The sequence below is a fragment of the Nothobranchius furzeri genome, chromosome 3 (assembly GCF_043380555.1).
Source record: "Nothobranchius furzeri strain GRZ-AD chromosome 3, NfurGRZ-RIMD1, whole genome shotgun sequence".
In the NCBI taxonomy this organism is placed as follows: Eukaryota; Metazoa; Chordata; class Actinopteri; order Cyprinodontiformes; family Nothobranchiidae; genus Nothobranchius; species Nothobranchius furzeri.
Genome location: NC_091743.1, coordinates 3,632,132 through 3,646,815, shown reverse-complemented (window position 1 = coordinate 3,646,815; position 14,684 = coordinate 3,632,132). Strand labels below are relative to the sequence as shown.

Below are 14,684 nucleotides of genomic sequence, written 5' to 3'. Positions count from 1 at the left end.
TGGAATCAACCGGGCCAGGCTGGGGCCAACTGGGGCTACCCGGCCCGCGCCGACCCGGTACAGATGGGAATGGCCCATTGGCGTGACCTTTGACCCAGCTCTCACCCTGGATTCTCATGTCAGTTCTCTTGTTCGCTCTTCCTTCTTCCATCTCAGGAACATTGCTAAGCTGAGTCCCATTCTGTCCCGCTCTGAACTTGAGACAGTTCTCCACACCTTCATCTCCTCACTCTTAGACTACTGTAACTCTCTTTTCACGTGTCTGAGCAGAACCTCCCTGAACCGTCTACAGGTGGTTCAGAATGCCTGTGCTCGGCTTCTGACCAAGTCCTCCAAACACACCCAAATCGCCCCGCTTCTCCTCCAGCTTCACTGACTGCCAGTCAACGTCAGGGTTCATTTCAAGATCCTGGTTCTGGTCTATAGGGCCTTACATGGACAAGCACCATCTTACATTGATGATCTTCTTAGTCCCTACACCCCCAGCAGGTCCCTGAGGTCCAGTGATCAAAGCCTACTGGTTGTGCAGCACCAGGCTAAAGACCAAAGGTGACAGATCATCTGCTGCTGTGGCCCCCAGACTCTGGACCTGTCTCCCCCTGAGCCTGAGATCAGTGGACTCAGTGGTCTCCTTTAAAAAGCAGCTGAAGACTCACTTGTTCAAGCTGGCTTTTGTATGACCTTCTTCACCTCTCTCTCTTTATTCTGCTCTCCCCACCTATTCCACCTTCCTCAGGATCCACGATTTCCCTCTTTCCTATTCTCTCTCTCTCTCTCTTTCTTAACATTTTTTTAAATAACAATTATCTATTTTTTGCTCATTTTAAATATATTTTCAATCATTTTCTAAATTCTTTTTTATATTTTTTACATTTTTTGTTTTTGTGAAGCGTCTCGTGATTTTTATCTTGAGGCGCTATAGAAATGATATTTTCTTCTTCTTCTTCTTTGTCACTACAACACAATGACCACCTGGAGCCCTATATGCAGACCCTAGTTAAAATACCTGGTCATAGTATTTGTTGATGTACTTGTACAGCTCATGCAGTGCAACCAGGTAGTTCAGTTCTCCAGAGTAGTTCTGAAACACAAAGCATTCAGGTGAGTTATGAAGCTAGTTGTCTGTAATCTGTGAGATGCGGTCGGACTCACCCTGGACAGTTCAGCCAGGGCTGAGTTCATCTCCTGGTCACTGGCTGATATCGTCTGTCTGATGTCAGCGTAGTATCTACACAAAGGTGTTTAACACTTACAACTCATGCAGACTACCAGGATGATACGTTTAAATAAGAGATTGTTCCGTTTTAGAGTTGGAAAGGAAAAATTAAAAAACATTTAAAAAATGCTGCTAGCACTTCTTTTGGATAAGGACTTGTTCTGAGGATTATGCTGAAGCTAAGCTGACCTTTCCACCATCTGTTTGTAGCGAGGAATGTCTCTGGCATACAGCAGCTTGTTGATGGGAGAATCCTGTTCCACAAACAAAGAAGATCCAATAATACCAAACAAGGACAACCCCCTCTTCATTTACACATATGTGTGTAAAACAAGACATCTGTCTCACACTTATTTATTCCTGATTTCTAGTTTAGAACCGACACCCACCCGCCCAAGCTTGTGCTCTGCAGTGGTGCAGGAGTCCATAAAGGTCTGGGTGATGACAGACAGGACAGCATCTACGTGATCTGACACCTGGACATCAAAAATAAACTGAGGGTTCTTGAGGATGTTGATCCAAAAACGTAGAGGGAGGCTGGAGTAAAAGAAAAAAGATTGAGTTCAGCTCATCTTTCAGTTGACTGCCAGACTCTCTGATTCCCAGGCTGATGTTACCTGTTGGTCTTCCAGATGTGGATGGTCTCAGAGTCAGTGATGCAGTGTTGTCCTGCTTGGTCGTCCAGCAGATCAAAGAAATATTTAACAGATAGGGGAACAGGACGGCTCGTGCTGAGGATTACGGTGAACAAATCATCTACAAACTTCTGTAGTGTCCCCTGAGTAACATGAAAGATAAAAGACCAAATATTATCACTGAAGGTGTCAGTCCTTGGTCATACTGTGGAGGTGTAAGGACAGAAGGTAGTTGTTCTGCAATACCTTTAACGAAACGAAAATAGTCATAATTATTTAGATGATCCATCCATCCTTTCTCTTCTGAGAGCCCAGCCAATTATTTAGATGAGTTGGTCCGTTAAGACGCAGCGAGGCTTCTGGTTGTTATGAATTCCAACACCAAGCAAAAAATTTCAACTCTCCTGTTTCAGATTCCATACATTTTTTATCCATTTCTCCTTCTATTATTTTTCAGCAGATTTGGTATCACAGCATTCAGCTCAACCCAGGTTCAGCTCACTATTTTTAGTATTGATACCTTTAATATTTTTGGAGAATGTCAGCATTTTCTGTAGCTTTTTGGTCCGTTGGAGCACATGGAAACTTCTCCAAATCCTACACTTTCAGCAGTTTGAGCTTTAACCTCTTTAGCTTACTTTAACCTAGAGACTACATTCAAAGTTTAAAGCCATCACATGATATTCAGCTATTGCTGTAACATTCAGCTTTACGATATATTTGACCGGTTTTCTAAAATCACAGGTACGTTTTAAGTACAACTATTGGATCTTTCAGAAAATTTCATGAGTGTTATAATGACAAGGTAAAGGATAGATGACCTAACTTTTATCTATTTCAGGCTGAATCCTGGGAGAACTATAGGCCCTATCAAAATGAGAAGCACAATGGCTAAAACTTGACAAATATGTTTTGAGCCATAATTCATGAATGTACAAAAAAAATTGTGGTAGAAGTGTTCATTTGTTTACGAAAACTCAAGTTAACCTTTGTTCCTAGCAATGGCCGCTAGTGATTTTTATTTATTTTAATTTTTTTGGTGGGGCACAATGTAACAGGTGTTGTACCGAAAAGAGCATGCCAGTCAAGATTTGCATGACCTGTTATGGGAAGGTGCATATGAACATGGGGGGTTTTGGGGGGAGGACATGCCCCCCTCACTTTTTCCAAAGTCAGTTTTAGTCCCCTGCACTTTTTACCATCCAAAAACTATACGCTATATTAAATAGACACTGGTTAAGCACTAGGATCAAGCAGAAAACAACCGCAGAAACATTTTACTGCCACTTGTGTACTTGACAGTTCTAAATTCATGACATTGAATAAAAGTTTTATACATATTTTTTGTACACTTAGTGTAAAGATTTTATTCATAATTTCATCATATTTCTGGTTCTTCATAATAACAAAACTCGATGAGGTGTACTCAGCTGCTCTATAACAGCAAAGGACTGTTTCTCTAAGTCTGGTCTGGACATGAGACCAGCTCAGTGGCCTAGTGGTAGAGTGTCCTCCCTGAGACTGGGTTCGATTCCTGGTCGGGTCATACCAAAGACTTTGAAAAAATGGGACCCAATGCCTCCCTGCTTGACACTCAGCATTAAGGGGTTGGATTGGGGGGTTAAACCACCAAATGGTTCCCAAGCGCGGCTGTGTCTGCAGCTCACCGCTCCCCCAGGGGATGGGTCAAATGCGGAGAACAAATTTCGCACACACAGTGTGTGTGACAACTAATGGGACTTTAACTTTAACTTAACTCTTGATATTTGATGAAGGCGATAAAATACCGATTTAGTTATAGCCTTAATATGTCCAGAGAAGCACAGGTTGGAGTCGATAATAACACCAATATTTCTAATCTAGGTTTTTGTCTTTATTCCCCTCGAGTCCAGCTGAGCAATAACATCCATTCTAACCCTCTTGTTGCCAAAGACAATAACTTCAGTCTTGTTATTGTTTAGCTGAAGGAAGTTTGACTGCATCCAGTCATTTACTTGTTCTAGACACTGACAGAGTAAGTCCAGTGGCCGACAGTCACTAGGTGATAAGGCTAGGTAGATCTGGGTGTCATCTGCATAGCTGTGATAGGCTATGTTGTTATTAAGTCTGACCTGACTCAAGGGGAGCATATAGAGTGGTCCTAGAATTGATGATCTGCTTTGATAGGTAATCCCTAATAGAGAAAACATAGCCCCGTCTTTGAGATAGGATTGGAACCAGCCAAGAACTATGCCTGATAGTCCCACCCAGTTTGTGAGTCTGTCCAGAAGGATGTTATGGTCCACAGTATCGAAAGCTGCACTGAGGTCAAGCAACATCAGGACAGATACTCTACCTATGTCAATGCTGAGGCGAATGTCGTTTAATACCTTGATCAAGAAAGACTGAGGAGACTTAGGGCATCAACGAATGGAACACGGTCAGAAAAACAGGACCCAATCCAGGAAGGATCTGGTTGGGAGATTGTAAAATGTTACGTGCTCTGCCCCTTTCCGGCCACAAGATGGCCTCAGTGGCTCTTGCCTCGTCTGTCTCCCGCTCAGCTGTGTGTAATGGGCAATCATGGATCAGCTATTAAAAGCTGCTCTCCTACCCTCAGTCTTTGAGAAGGTACGGGAAGTGCGGGTACGGAAGTTTTCTCTCGTTTCTCCTTGTAGTGCTCATTGAGTTAGCTTCATTCGTTAGTAAACTTAGATTCGGATTGACTTTTGGACAGACCTTATAGACCGCCCCCGACTTGACTTTGTCTTTGCCTGAGCGTCACTGCTTTTCAGGACGGCTCCCGTTTTGTTTAGGATTATCGTAAGAGTATTTCAGTTAACTAGTTTCCCTCTTCCCATGCCCTTTTGGCTTGGCGCTTTTTGTTAGTCCGTTTTTCCTTCTGTATATACCAGCTGTCATGACCTCTGTATTCCTGAGCTCCGTTCTACATAATAAGCCGTGTCTGGCTTGTTTACAAATGAAAAGCCACCCCTTCCTCCTTCTCCACCTTTGCTCCTCGGCTCAGACGATAAGATGGGGAGACGGTGCTGGGAGTTCCCCCTGTCTCACGCAACGTTAGGAGAGGAACAAAAGGCTTACGAAACATTACAGGAAAGTTTTCAGGACTTAGAAAATGCCACAGAGGGAGTAACACCTACGACCTCAGGGTATTTCAGAGAAAATTACATTTTGATGCAGTTCTGGAAAAATTCCGTTGCTAAAGGAGCAGCCTGGGGCACAGTTAACCAGGTAGTAATCCCTTTAAAGTACCGGCCACATATATTAGGCCTGGCTCATGAGAGTCAGTGGGCGGGTCATCCAGGAGTCCGCAAAACGTATCTCCTCCTCCTGGAAAATTTATTTTGGCCAGGAATGAAAGAGAGTGTTAGAAAATATTGCAGAGACTGTCATGTGTGCCAGATTGCTGGGAAACCAAACCAACCTCCAAAACCAGCCCCGCTCAGTCCAATTCCAGACACCAGGCCCAGATAGGTTTTCAGTTGTATTTTTCAAAACATTTGCAGACAAACTGGCTCCATTCCTTTTATCAGTCTATGACAAATCATCTGAACGTGGTCTATTGACCCCTGCACTAACTCAAGCACTTATTACGGTTCTTCTGAAGGACAAAGACCCTACTCTTGTACTTCATATAGGCTTTTTCACTTATTAATGTAGACATTCAATTTTTAGCTAAAAATTCCACAGGAAGAAGATATCACAAAATATAAAAAGAACATGACAATTAAACTAAATGATCTACTGTAAACATCATACTGACTATAAGGCTCAAGTGCGGTGTATAATCTGCATGTTGTCCCTGAGCTCCTGGTTGCAGGTGGGTGTGTCTGGAAGCTCCCAGCTGCTGCTGGTTTGTAATCAGCCTGGCCAGGGGTTTTAAGCCGCAGTGAGACACTCAGGGTGTTTCTCAATGTCAAGGCACCTGGCCTTGCGAGGCAATATCTTGCAAGGCCAGGCGTCCTGCTTACGCGCCTGTTTGCGCACCTCAGGTCTCCGCACCGGAGCAGAGCCGTTGTAGAGGGGGTACCAGTAAAAATTGAGTTCAGAAGCGAGCGGCTGTGGAAGGCGGGGGTGGAGGTAGTGGAATTTTGGGGTGACTGTGTACGACTGTATATGTCAGGTGGGGCCTTTGACTCCTCCCCTCTCCTGGGATTTCTTGTGCTGCTACACATCTTCGCCTCCCCTCCCCCGTCACACCTGGTGTGGAGTGCAGTGCCTTCGTCTGCCTGAGTGTTCATGGCTCCCGGGTCAGGGGGTTTAAGATTTTTAGCATCTGCCTGATTAATCTCGGTGGCTGCCTGGTGGGATCTGGGTCCCTTGGCTCTGTTGGGTCCCCGGCGGGGCTGGTCGCCCCTGGGTCCCGGGTCGTGGTGGGAGGCTGCGGGCGGGCCTGTAGGCTTGTTGCTGATGTCCATCGCAGGAAAACTGCAGTCGTTCAACATGCTCAAAACTCTGTTTCAGTTGCCACAAAGCCAGATTTGGAAATATCTACAGCTTAGCCACCTGACGCTTCAAACATTTGGCTGTGCCACCCCACCCCCCGCAAATAATCTTACTTTAATCAAAAAGAGTTTCGTGAGGCTGGGAAGCTCCTAAATACTACTGTTAGCTCCTTGAAGACATGGACAGGGGCTTTCCCCGCCTGGCAAAAGGATCTTGCTGTCCAATTCACTGACCACAAATGGGCCACAATTCTTCTAAATACCAGAAAGGTGTCCAGGGTACAAGACTAACCCAGTTCAACCTATTACATCAAATATACTGGACACCACTTAGACTATACAGGGCAAAACTTGTTCAGTCCCCGGAGTGCTGGAGATGTCAAGGTGAGGAGGGAACACTGACGCATATGGTCCTGAGCTGCCCTAAAATCTGCGGATTTGGGAGAACATCCAGAAATTTGTCAATTAGGATGTGCAGCTGGAAATTCCATCGTCAGCTAGACCGGGGGTCGGGAACCCGTGGCTCTTTCACCCATCTGATGCAGCTCCCTGTATTTGTAAAACAATGAATGAATATTTAATAAAAATGTTTATTTTACTGCAATCATTTTTATCTGTATGCCAATTTTAAATGTAAAAATGGTCACTGTTTAAATCTGAAACAAAAATGATAAAGACGTGAAATGACAAGTCACCTGCTTGTACGTAGAGTCGAAGAGCCTTGAGATGACTCGTCGTGATTTGGCGCTGTGTAAATAAACTTCAAAACCTGAATTGAAATGTCTCTATAGATGCTTTTTGAGCTGAAGAGGATTTGCGATTCTGGACTTGTGCTCTCATTTTTGTTTTTCTTAGTAATAAACGGGGCTAAAAACGCTATTTTCGAATCCGCTTTGCCTTAGGCCCTGGATCACTCATATGTTGTACTGCAATGTAAATGAAAACAAATGATGGATGTTTCGACCACACCAGTCACATACTTTGAGATTTATCAGCTTGTAAAAGTTGACTACAAGATGACTACAAACTAGAAATTGGTACGTCACCACAGAGTCTCCTCCCCCCAGCGTAGCCGCTACTTACCACATGTCCAGATTTCTGGTGGTTCTTTCATCTTGAAGGAAGGATTTGAAGTTCGCTGAACTTACAGCCATTTTCCCTCCGTTTTTCTCCGTGTTTGGTTTGATGACGTACATGACGTCCTGGACTTATTTTCACACAAAACCTTTAAAGGCGTTTTCCCCGGTTCAAAAATAAGCACTTTCTTAGTATAAAAATGTGTCTTTAAAATTCACGGACATCATAAGTGAAATCCACGGCACATAAAAAGCTGAATAAGAAAATGGCGTTTTTAGCCCTCGCCTCCAATAACTTCCTGAGGCTGAACACACCCACCCCACACTGCCCCAGCAACCCGAACACGGTGCGCCGCTCGCTCACATACCGTTGGCAGTGCAGCAGGACATGGGACACACCTGTAGCCTGTAATACACAAACACTTTATATCTGAACACTAATTAGACTGGATTATGTTGCCAACCCGTACATAATAAAATAGATATGCCACCATTACATTGTTACTAGTAGATATTTAATGGTATTATAATTTCCAGTAGCTTACTACTGAACATGTTACTGAAATAATGAAGTTCTGCAGATCATAAGTGAATATATTTAGATATGTTTAGGGTTAGATGAGTCATATTAAACCTAAAATTTCAATGAAATGTAAATCAAATTTTGTTCCATAAAATATTTATTGCCTGTGAATATCAGCTGGGAAAGAGGGGACTAGAAAACATCAATTTAATACATATCTGGTCCTTTTACCATTTGGTTGTTTTATTCTTCTATAATTTTAGCGGCAGATCAGTCTTGTTTCACTTGAAATGTCGTCAAATAGAACACTCGATTAATCAATGAACGATTCGATAGAGTAGTCCATCCATCCATCCATTTTCTGAACCTGCTTGTCCACGTAGGGTTGGGTGGGTGGGTGGGTGGGTGGGTGGGGGGGGGGCTATCTCCAGTGGTCAATGGGCAATCAGGCGGGGTACACCCTGGACAGAGAGCCAGTCCATCACAGGGCAACACAGACACAGACACACACACACACACACACACACACACACACACACACACACCCAGGGGCCTGGAACACCAAGGCCCCAGCTGAGGAGACAGTGCAGCTGCCAGCCACCGACCACTCAACCCCAGGCTGTCCGGATGACTGCTTTTGTCAAGCCGCCACTCCGGGTCAGCCCCAATAATTTTTCCTCTGAGATGATTTAAGAAGTTTCCACCGTTACTTTAGCAGTAATAATAAATAATAAGAAGCTTGGTGAGATGCTAAAAACTGTCTTTTTTGGTTTTGTTTGTGCTGGAAACTTTTTTCTGCAAAAAAAAATTTGAACACATAAAGTAAATGGCCCATTTTTGATATAGCGCCTTCTAGAGTTCTAGAACCCCCCAAGGCGCTTTACAACACAATCAGTCATTCACCCATTCACAAACACATTCACATGTTGGTGGTGATGAGCTACAATGTAGCCACAGCTGCGCTTAAGCGCACTGACAGAGGCAAGTCTGACGTACACTGGAGCCATCGGTCCCTCCAACCACCACCAGCAGGCAAGGGGGGTTAAGTGTCTTGCCCAAGGACACACCGACAGCAACAAACCTGCAACCTTCCGATTATGGGGCAAGCACTTAGCTCCTGTGCCACCGTTGCCCAAACAACTGAGTTACTTGGAAAATGTAAGTGCAGCTTTGACCAGCCATGAAAATTGTTCAACACACCAATATAATTTGCTTTAATGAAATGTGTTCATATTGTTTAAATTAATTACTATAGTTGTTTAAATAAATGTACAGCAATTTAGAAACAAGGTATTTTTGTGTTTGTTGGGATGGGGGTGGAGGGGCACCACTGCCTGAGTTTGCCTAGGGCGCCACATGGTCTAGGACCGCCCCTGGCAACAGTCAACCAGCATCCACTCTGCTCAAATTAGGTCACAGGGAGTCCACAAAAAGAACGTAATGTAACATTATTATTTAATATAGGCTGAAATAAGATCTTTTTGGATTCCCCCTGATTGTTTAAGCTGAGGGCTTCAAGGGGAGCCCATCACTCTTTCTGTGGAGCCAGCCTCCCCTTACCTCCCCCATAATTCGAACGCTTATTAGAGCATTAATGCTTCTCTGGTTTCTGGTCAGGTCCCTGCTTTACTGTAAGAACTCTGTAATCCACCTGAGTCTTGACCCCTCTCTCCATAGCAGCTTCAGACCCATCTCTAAACTTCCGTTCATCTCCAAGATCTTGGAAAAGGTTGTGGCTAAACAACTCACAGCTGCTCTTGATGAACATAACATCTATGATAGCTTCCAGTCAGGTTTTCGTAGAGCTCATTCTACTGAAACAGCTCTTCTTAGGGTCTCTAATGACCTTCTGACTCACAGTGATGCAGGGGACTGTTCTGTTCTGGTCCTGCTGGACCTGACTGCAGCCTTTGACACTGTTGACCATCACCTGCTACTGGAGAGACTGAGAGACTGGGTAGGCCTATCAGGATCTGCTCTGGAGTGGTTCTCCTCCTATCTCTCTGAGCGCTCCTTTTCTGTGGTCATCTCAAAGTTTAGGTCCTCCACCACCTCCCTTACCATTACGTGCTGGACCTAGGTGTTAGCCGTCTTCACTCAGATGCGGTACCAAGTCTATTGTCCTGGAATTACTTTAACCCAGGAGTTCAGTACCACAAACAGCAGTTTGTGCAGCACAGGAATCGGAGAGCCAGGAGCTCGAAAAGGCAAAGAAGGTCACAAGGCTGGACCATGATGCTACGTTAGCCCCGGTTAGCGCCGCAAGTAAGTTGTGCCAAGCCAACTCTGCTAAAAAGTAAGCTCTTGTACAAGTTCATGACAAGTAAATGGTGCTGAACTCATAGTTAGCTTTGAGCTCCCAACCACGCCAAATGAAATTAACAGTCTATTGTTCGAACAATACAATTTTTGATACTGAATTGATAGTGTAAGTAAATTATATTATTAGAACAATAAGATTATCATGTAACATGTAACATTGATATCGCTGTAATTTATTTATTTTTCATGGCTGGCAGCTCTGCATTCCAGTTTCACATTACTGTGTCTTCTGGGGTCTTCAGTGTCAGTTTACAATTTTATGTTGGGCAAAGACAGATGCGGGGAGAGGGCATCCATCCCTTTTTGGATGGAGCAGCTCTTCTTTCTAGGAACATGGCCAGTTTTATTAGTCCTTCATGACAACCCAGGGTCCAGACCAGGAAGCAGAGTCGTAGTTTAACCCACCCCTCTGCAGCTTCTGTACTGTTACCCACCCACTACCCCATACAGACAGTGTCCTGCCCATGGCCAAAACCACACAGATTAAATATCAGGCTTAATAAAGCAAATTATGGAAATCTCATAAATATTAGAACAAATTCAACTGAGCAGGAAACTAGAAAAATTAAATGTGGGTTGTTGAACATTAGATCCATTTTTTCTAAGACTTTGTTAATTAATGACTTGATTTGTGATAATCAGATCTCTTTGCTCTCTCTCACAGAATCCTGGCTGCAGCAAGAGGACTATGTTAGCTTAAATGAGTCGACTCCTTCAAATTATTTAAATCATCATATTGCTCGAAGTGCAGGGCGAGGAGGAGGAGTAGCAACCGTTTTTCATTCAGACTTATTAATCAGTCCCTTACAGATTAATAGTTACAGTTCGTTTGAACATCTTATTCTTAGTTTTCCTAATCCAGATTGCAAAACTGTAAAACCACTCTTGTTTGTAGTTTTATATCGTCCACCAGGCCCTTACTCTGAGTTTTTGGATGAGATCTCTGATTTTTTATCTGATTTGGTGCTAAATACTGATAAGGTCATTATAGTGGGGGATGTTAACATTCATGTGGACATTGAAAATGATAGCCTCAATGTAGCCTTTAGTAATATCTTGGACTCAATTGGTTTTACTCAAAGAATACATAGCTCCACCCACTCCTGCCATCATACATTGGACCTTGTGCTGACTTATGGCATAGAGTGTGAGGAAATAACGATCTTTCCACATAATCCAGTCCTCTCGGACCACTTTCTGATAACCTTTGAGTTTTTTATAACTGAGTTCTCGAGACATGAAAGTAAATTTCACTATAGTCGGTCTCTATCTGACAACGCAGTTGCATCTTTTAAATAAACTGTTCCATCTTTACTGTCCTCAGCATCTCAGAGGAACGTAGCAGAGGGCAATATTTTCAGCTGTAGCCCCTCACAAATTGATGCCTTAGTTCATCGTGTGAATTCCTCTTTACGTGTGGCATTAGATGATGTTACCCCTTTAAAAAAGAAGGTAATTAGGGACAGGAAGTTGGCTCCCTGGTTTAACTCTCATTTACGAGCCTTAAAACAAAACTCTAGGAAATTGGAGAGAACCTGGCGCTCTACGCACCATGAGGAGGCCTACTTATCCTGGAAAAATAGTCTTGTACTTTATAAAAATAAGCTTTGACAAACTAGAACTGCTTATTTCTCAGCATTAATTGAGGAGAATAAGCATAATCCTAAATTTCTTTTCAGTACAGTTGCTAAACTTACACAGAATCATAGCTCTGAGCCATCTATTCCCTTAGCCCTCAGCAGCAATGACTTCATGGGATTTTTTACAAGTAAAATTAATTCTATTAGAAACAAAATATTTAGCATCCTCCCTAATGCGATTTCTTCTTCCTCAGTGAGTGAGGCAGCTTCAGAGGTGACTGTAGAACCTCATCTGTGCTTGAACCGTTTTGATCCAGTTGAGCTTTCAGAGTTATCAAAAATATTAGCTTCATCTAAACCTTCAACTTGCATTTTGGATCCAATCCCAACCAAAGTATTTAAAGAAGCATTTCCTTTGGTTACTGCCCCCATTCTAAATATAATCCATCTATCCTTAGTAAATGGGTATGTACCACAAGATTTTAAGGTTGCTGTAATCAAACCTTCACTTAAGAAGCCTTCTCTGAATCCAGATGACCCAATGAATTATAGACCAATATCTAACCTTCCATTTTTATCCAAAGTCCTGGAGAAAATAGTGGCCATCCAAGTATGTGAGCATTTAAACACTAATGCTCTGTTTGAGGAATTTCAGTCTGGTTTTAGAGAGTATCACAGCACTGAAACTGCATTAGTGAGAGTTACAAATGATATTCTCATGGCCTCAGAAAATAATCTTGTGTCTGTTCTAGTCTTGTTAGATCTCAGTGCCGCCTTTGACACAGTTGATCACAATGTTCTTTTAGAAAGACTTGAACATGTTGTAGGGATCAAAGGAACAGCGTTAGGCTGGTTTAAATCCTACCTGTCTGACAGATTTCACTTTGTAAATGTACATGACAAATCTTCTTCATACTCCAGGGTTACTTGCGGAGTACCACAGGGTTCAGTGCTTGGACCAATTCTTTTTACTATATATATGCTCCCATTTGGTAAAATCATTAGACAGCATGGGATAAACTTCCACTGTTATGCTGATGATACTCAGTTATATTTATCCATTAACCCTGATAAACCTAATCGGTTGGGTAGATTACAGACTTGTCTTGAGGACATAAAACATTGGATGACTCTAAACTTTTTGCTTTTAAATCAAGACAAGACAGAAGTTGTCATCTTTGGACCAGAAATCCAGAAAAGGAAATTGCTTAGCCAATCACCTGACCTGAATGGCATTACATTAATCTCCGAGAACACAGTAAGGAACCTTGTGCCCTTTTCAGACAGACATTCTGGAACATTTGCGGACAATTACACACCGGAACTGTGTTTTCAGACACACCACTTTTGTACCGGAACTTGTCCTTTCGGCTGCGTTCACACAGCAGGGAAAAGTTCCAGATGTCTGACGGCGTCGGCGGCGGGAGGGGGGGGGGGGGTTGGGAATCGGACTTATGTTAAGTAGAAGAAGAAAATATCATTTCTATAGCGCCTCTCAAGATAAAAATCACGAGGCGCTTAAGCATAATTCTGCGCACACGAAGACGCATAAGAGACCTGGATGATGAAGCTCAATGGTTAAAGGAATCACTGAAGCGGTGTGAAGCGCTCCGTCGCGCGTCTAGGCGGTACCGTAGGAGGCGAGCTGCCGTTGTTCGCTGCATGCTACAGGAGCGGGCTATCTAGGTGCGCACAGCGTCCCCCGGTCCCCTCCTTCTCCACCTCCTCCCTGTCCGGAACTCTACCTCACCAGTCTGAAGCAGCCACCCTGTCCGTAACATGTCCGGACCTGTTACTAGGGGCTTCGTCCGGTAAAATTCCGGAACACGTTATCCGGATGTTTGTATTTAGACACAAAGGTCTTACGGACAGAGTCCGGAACATTCCCGTTTTTCATGGCCTGTCTGAAGGGGGCTTCTGTGTTATCTTTGACCAGGACATGTCATTCAAATCCCAGGTTAAACAGGTTTGTAGGATTTCCTTTTTCCACCTTCGGAATATTGCTAAGATTAGAAGCATCCTTTCCAGGAGTGATGCTGAAAAACTAGTTCATGCATTTGTTACATCAAGACTGGATTACTGTAATTCATTACTCTCAGGAAGTCCACATAATGTAGTTAAAAGTCTTCAGCTTGTCCAAAATGCTGCAGCTAGAGTTCTGATGAGAATTAAAAAGAGAGATCATATCTCTCCTGTCTTAGCTTCCCTACATTGGCTACCTGTTAAATTCAGAATAGATTTTAAGATCCTTCTTCTCACATATAAAGCTCTTAATAATCAAGCTCCATCATACATCAGTGATCTGATTGTTCCATAAGTTCCTAACCGAGCACTTCGCTCTCAGACTGCAGGTTTACTGGTGGTTCCCAGAATATCTAAAATTAGGATGGGAGGCAGATCTTTTAGTTATCAGGCTCCTCTCCTGTGGAACCAGCTCCCAGCTTTAGTCCGTGAGGCAGAGACTTTGTCTACTTTTAAGAATAGGCTTCAAACATTTTTATTTGATAGGGCCTATGGTTAAAATCTGATGTTAGCCTAAATCTGGACAAGTGGGGGAGTACAGGGAGGTGGAGTGTACAGTCGGTAAAGACGGCTCTCCCTTGCCCTGCCTCCAACATGCCTCCATCTAAATAGGATAGATTATCCAGAGTGTTCTCTGTAGTTATGCTGCTATAGGCTTAGACTGCTGGAGGATACACTGACCACTTTTCACACTCTACTACTTTCTTCTACAATCTGCTCTTTAACTGCATTATTTTCTGCTATTTCAGCTGTTAACTTGATTTTCTCTCTAAGTGTTTTTCTCCCCAGAAGAAGCTACAATGATGTTCTGCTGAGCTGTGGTGGCCTCATGGAGGGGGCCATCGTCTAGCACACTGCTGCTAAC

General features: G+C 43.3%; 1 protein-coding gene across 3 annotated transcripts in view; it reads right to left on the bottom strand.

Moving 5' to 3' along the window:
* Nucleotides 1-14,684, bottom strand: part of LOC107397087 (plexin-B1) — a 215,833-nt gene that overhangs the window by 14,248 nt on the left and 186,901 nt on the right. For 2 of the 3 annotated variants that reach the window (XM_070549100.1, XM_070549101.1), the window contains 5 exons: nucleotides 1,834-1,994; nucleotides 1,606-1,753; nucleotides 1,406-1,470; nucleotides 1,153-1,228; nucleotides 1,007-1,081 (listed from right to left, as the gene is read on the bottom strand). The exons of the other annotated variant lie outside the window; for it this stretch is intronic. In XM_070549100.1, coding sequence (XP_070405201.1) covers nucleotides 1,007-1,081; nucleotides 1,153-1,228; nucleotides 1,406-1,470; nucleotides 1,606-1,753; nucleotides 1,834-1,994 — 525 coding nt within the window. The remainder of the gene's footprint in view (nucleotides 1-1,006; nucleotides 1,082-1,152; nucleotides 1,229-1,405; nucleotides 1,471-1,605; nucleotides 1,754-1,833; nucleotides 1,995-14,684) is intronic. 3 annotated transcript variants of the gene reach the window in all.